A 5,235-nucleotide genomic window follows, 5' to 3' on the forward strand; every position below is an offset into this window, starting at 1 on the left:
TAATTCTATAGCGATCGTAGCGGTCATATGAAAACCACACTTTACATACACAGCCAGTTCTTTCGAATTAGATTGAGTATTTTTTTTTTACCATTCATGTAGTACTAACTTAACAGCTCGATTCTTACCCAGAACGACCGTATCTCGCAGACTTAGTGGAATGTCACTTTTTGGTAACTTCCGTGCACTTGAGTTTGACCACGCATCGCAAGTCGGTACCCACCTTACATTTCAAAACTTGCCAATGGTAACCTGTGACTGCAGTATACTATGCAAATGAAGAGTACACAAATTCGCGAAATTTCGGCGATATTTCGTAGATCTATTGTAATATTTCCATGTTGTTTTTCATATTCCATATTTAGTAATGATCGGTTCTGTTCCTCTCTCTCTCTTCTTTTTTTCTAGGCACTAAGAGTACAGCTGGCTTCGGGGGGGTAGCATATAAGGTCGCGAGCGTATTTATCCATCCACAGTACATTCCGAACCTTAAACCCCCTAGCCCGTTTGATATTGCCCTTATAAGGCTCGCTGGCAAGGTATTAAATATCCCGCCTGCGTGTTTGCCTGCTATGGGATCACCCATCACTAGTAATTTATGCGGGATTGCGGGTGAGTAGTACCGGAAAATAATGAAGAATTATGGTATTTCAACATACCGTTTCCTCACTTGTCTCCACACACAGAATGACAGTATTTGTTGAGGGAGTCTTATATCTCTGCTCGTTGATAAACCCTTGTGAATTCCCATCAGGAATTTGCATTTGTAGTTTTATAGAAGTTTATGTCTTAAGTTTGTTCGTTTACTCTGATAGCTTATTTGGCATTTGGTAACACAAACATATTTCATTATGCACCTGCCACAAATACAATAATACAGATATTTTACCACTACGAAATGGTTAAACATGCTCCATTGGTAATTTCTATTAATCTTTTCTGTGAGCGTTTTGACAAAGTAGTTGTCAGTTTAACACAAAAGGAAGCTTTCATTTGACTTAGCACTTTTAGAAAAAGGAAAAGTTAACTTGCTCCTTGTGCATTGTTGCGTTATATTGGCACTTGTGGGATTTTAAGAACACTCGCACTTTTCTCGTGTTCTCCTAAACTCAGCAATGCACTCGGGCGCGTTAACACTTTCCTTTTTAAATTCTTCAGTGCGTGCGTATTTTCAGGAATAGATTACTCGTTTTGGGCACTTCATTTACAATTTTATTTCTTACCTATGCCTGAAATCAGATTCGTGTGATCTTTGCTTTTTACGACGGCCCAACATACAGGTTAAATTGTGAAGTTAACTGGAAAGCTAGTCACTTCATTTCATTGTTGTCTACATGAGGTGATACACATATCTAGTCAATAAGCAAGTTGGTTTCCTGCACACAAAAATCATAACGCCTGTCAGCTCTAAATGTTACCAATGTATAGGAGAGGAAAGCTTCGAAGAAAGAATCGACTGATTGATTCCCGCTGTAAAGTATCATATGTTTAAGACTACATCAACCCAATTGACTTTCGATATATCTCGTTTTAACGCTGGTTAACAGGTTGGGGCCATGCGACAACTCCGATAAAACTCAGTCCCCCAGTTCTCCAAGAAACCCTACTGCCTATCCAGGAACCTTTCAAATGTCACAACATCGACCCCGTTATTCAGCTGTGCGCAGGAGGAGGAGGACAGAGCGCATGTACTGGTGACAGCGGAGGTCCTTTACTATGTTTCGACAATGGAATATGGGTCCTTGAAGGGATCACCTCCTGGGGCACGGGTGATTGTTTTCCTTTCCAGCCGAGCGTGTACACTCGGGTTAGTTCTTTCGTGGGCTGGATTCACTCGATCATATCAGGTAATAAACTAATTTAAGATCAAACTCCCAAGGATGTCTTCCAGCTTTCGCGCTCTCGAAATAGACTGCAGAACAGTCTCTCTGTTTCGTCTCGTATTTTTCTATTCGCAGAGCGAGGCCACAACGCCCGAGGCGCGATGCGGTGATTGCCACCCCAATCCCATCCGAAGTTTTTACGCTCAAAGTTGCACACTCAAGAACGAACTCGCGCTAAAACATGGGTTGTTTTGCAGTCTACTCTTGAAACGAAACGCATGTTGAAGAAAATCGACTTGGGACTTGTTAGATAGCTTTTACTCTCTTAGTCTTATTCATGTAGATATTTACAGTTTTTTTCTTTTTAATGATATGTATTTTTTGGTCACTTGATTTTTGCTACTTAATTTTAATTTGAGGGCCACTAAAAATTCAGTTGAAGTACTGTCCTGTGTTACCCTCTTTAAATAGAGTTGATTATTATTGTTATCATTATCATTATCATTATCATTATTATTATTATAATAATAATAATAATTATTATTATTATTATTATTATTATTATTATTATTATTATTATTATTACTTGAACGTGAGGCAACATTATTGTTTAGTCCACTAGAGAATTTCTAAATAGAACGTAGAAGGAATTCAGAACGGTTAAGGATTTTTAACGATCGTGTTAAACTTTATCTAAAATGCATAAATACTAATCTGTAAGAGTGATGGCCAAGTGATCAAACCTGAGTTATACTAATCTGTAAGAGTGATGACTTGTTGACTTCCGCAAAGCTTTTGACTTTGTAAACCATTCAATCCTGTTAGAAAAACTGAAAGCCACTGGAATATCGGGTTCTCTTTTTTCTTGGCTTGCCAACTATTTGTCAAACCGAAATCAGTTTGTCCAGATCTCTGGAAAGAAATCTGCCCTTCAACCTGTGGTGGAGTGCCCCGAGGGTCCATCCTGGGGCCTAGATTGTTCTCAATATATGTTAATGACTTGCCAGAATTTATATCTTATGGTAATCTCTATATGTTTGCTGATGACACCACAGTTTATACTATTGGTAAGGATACAGGTACGGTCATCTCTTCACTTCAATGTATTCTATCTCAGCTACACATGAGGTGTGCAGCCAACAGACTTATTGCTCATGAATCAAAGACTGAAGCAATGATAGTATCTAGATCAATCTTTATAGGCCCTCTGCCAGCTTTAAGATACGGCACCAAGACCATCGAGTTCAAGTCTTCATCTAAGTGTCTTGGCTTAACTATTGCCGTGACAATAAGTTATCTTGGCAGGATCATATTAGAAATGTTTGTAGTTTATTTAATAAGAAATTGGCTGTTCTGAAACGAATCAAATTCCTGCCTCAGTCCACCTTGGAATCTATTTATTTTAAATCAATTATTCCTAGTGTAGTATATAATATTGTTGTTTGGGGTTCTGTTTCCCCGTCACTTATGGAGGATATTGAACGTATTCATATGAGATCAATTAGGGTTGTTTGTAAGCTACCTATGACCACTTCAGCCGATGAGATCAAGAAATTGAGGCAATGGAATCCCATTTCTTTGTATTATGTTAAGAGACTGCTGGTTCTGACCTATCAATCTTATCACAGTTTAAATACTGAAGATCTAAACATTTTTATTTCTAAGGTAAAAACAAATTACAGCTTAAGGAATTCTCTAAATTTAGAAGTGCCAAGACCAAGATCTGAAATTGGCAGGTCTTCTTTTAAACACAGGGCTGCCTTGGCATGGAATCTTCTTCCGCATCATGTCAAGGAATGTGCAAACTTAAGATCGTTTAAGATTGGACTTAAGGCGAACAAGCATCTTCTAAATGGTATAAATTTTGCCAGAGGTTCCTGCTGTGTTTCTATGAAAAATAATGACTTTTTATATTTTTAGATACGAATTTATTACCTATGTTTTGTATGTAATTTATCTAAATTTATTGTAATTAAGAAGAAACTTACACTTTGTTTTCCTAAATTTATTTTTATATTTTAATGTGATTGTATTTAATTAGCTGTAGTTAGGCAGGTTCACATCAGGACTTCGGTCTTGCCAACACATTTAACCTGCATTGTAAATAAAGATGTATGTATGTATGTACGTATACTTTCGAAGTTCTGTTTGGTTTATCTCACTGAACTTCCTTGGCTTTATTTGTTTGGTGTTTGCCTGCCATTTTAATATTGTTAGCTTTTATATGTAACACGTTATACCACATCCAACACCAAGTTTCCTTTTTTTCAATCCAACTTTGTTGCAGCACCACAACCAGGACTTTTTCCAGGACCAGGCAAGTGCACTTGTATTTTGTGCTCGTAACTTGTCATGATACAAAACACCATAATATTACAAACAGCACGAAGGGCTTGCATACATACCTACCTAGAGATCCAAAAAATTACAAATGTTTTTGGAAAACTGAAAATATGTCGACTATGGTTTGAGGGTGCAAATCAACGTGATCTACGCATACCGTAAATGGTTCACAATAACTATGCAGGCATAATCAGAATTACAAGCACCTCTATTCATGCTCATGGTCGTGCTTTTGCTCAGTTCACGTTAGTTTTGGCCAAAGAAGACTAATCAAAGTACATTTTTCCAAACAGGTCGTTGATTTGTGCACAAGGTGTTCAGTGGTGTTCACGTTATTAGTGAAGCAGCTGGAATGTAGAGTATAACCTGGTAATAGGGGTAGAACTAAAAGTTAGTAAACGATGGCACTTGTTAAATACTATGAAGAACATCACTACTGTACAGTTGTAGTGATGTCTGAGCGAAACCTAGACGTTTTAGTGACGCCGAATAGAAGACCAATTTTAACTAGACGAGTTTCCAACATTCTCATGTGTTTTGTGGCCTTCTTTTTTTCCCATAGACCAACGTTTATCACAGTTCCCAACAGTTTAGAAGGGCTCTCAATCTAGAATACGCCCTCTTTCATAAGGCCTATGAGTTTTTCGGTTTTATATTGTAACTAGTTATAGGACAACTTCTCTGCTTAAGCCTTTTTAAAATTCGATTAGTAATATTGCACTACCTTTTATCATTTATATTAGTCTTTGTGCTAACCACCCAAAATTAAGAGGAGTATTTGCCTTGTTATCAAACAAAGGATACTCGCCAACTGACTTGTGTCAGTTGACTACACCTATCCCCGTTTTCTTTTGAACCTTTTATGGAACTTCTAGCTCACTCCATCAAAAGCTTTTGTTGTGTCGCTTCCTTTGACGTTTAACTTACGTTCAGCCATTACTACAACGTGTATTTCTTCAGTGTGCTTTAAACACCAACAACAAAAAAGAGCAATAAAATATCAAAAAATAAACAGCATTTAACCACATTTTTTTATTCTTTCGATTTAATTGTTTTACTACTATTCCCT

At 37.3% G+C, this 5,235-nt stretch overlaps 1 protein-coding gene across 1 annotated transcript in view; it reads left to right on the forward strand.

Annotated features, from left to right (window-relative positions):
• Positions 1 to 4,827, forward strand: part of LOC138046808 (chymotrypsinogen B-like) — a 10,829-nt gene extending 6,002 nt beyond the window's left edge. The window contains exons 4-6 of the mRNA XM_068893388.1: positions 409 to 612; positions 1,548 to 1,807; positions 4,729 to 4,827. Coding sequence (XP_068749489.1) covers positions 409 to 612; positions 1,548 to 1,807; positions 4,729 to 4,827 — 563 coding nt within the window. The remainder of the gene's footprint in view (positions 1 to 408; positions 613 to 1,547; positions 1,808 to 4,728) is intronic.
• Positions 4,828 to 5,235: the final 408 nt, after the last annotated feature.

The sequence above is a fragment of the Montipora capricornis genome, chromosome 4, assembly GCF_036669925.1.
Source record: "Montipora capricornis isolate CH-2021 chromosome 4, ASM3666992v2, whole genome shotgun sequence".
Lineage (NCBI taxonomy): Eukaryota > Metazoa > Cnidaria > Anthozoa > Scleractinia > Acroporidae > Montipora > Montipora capricornis.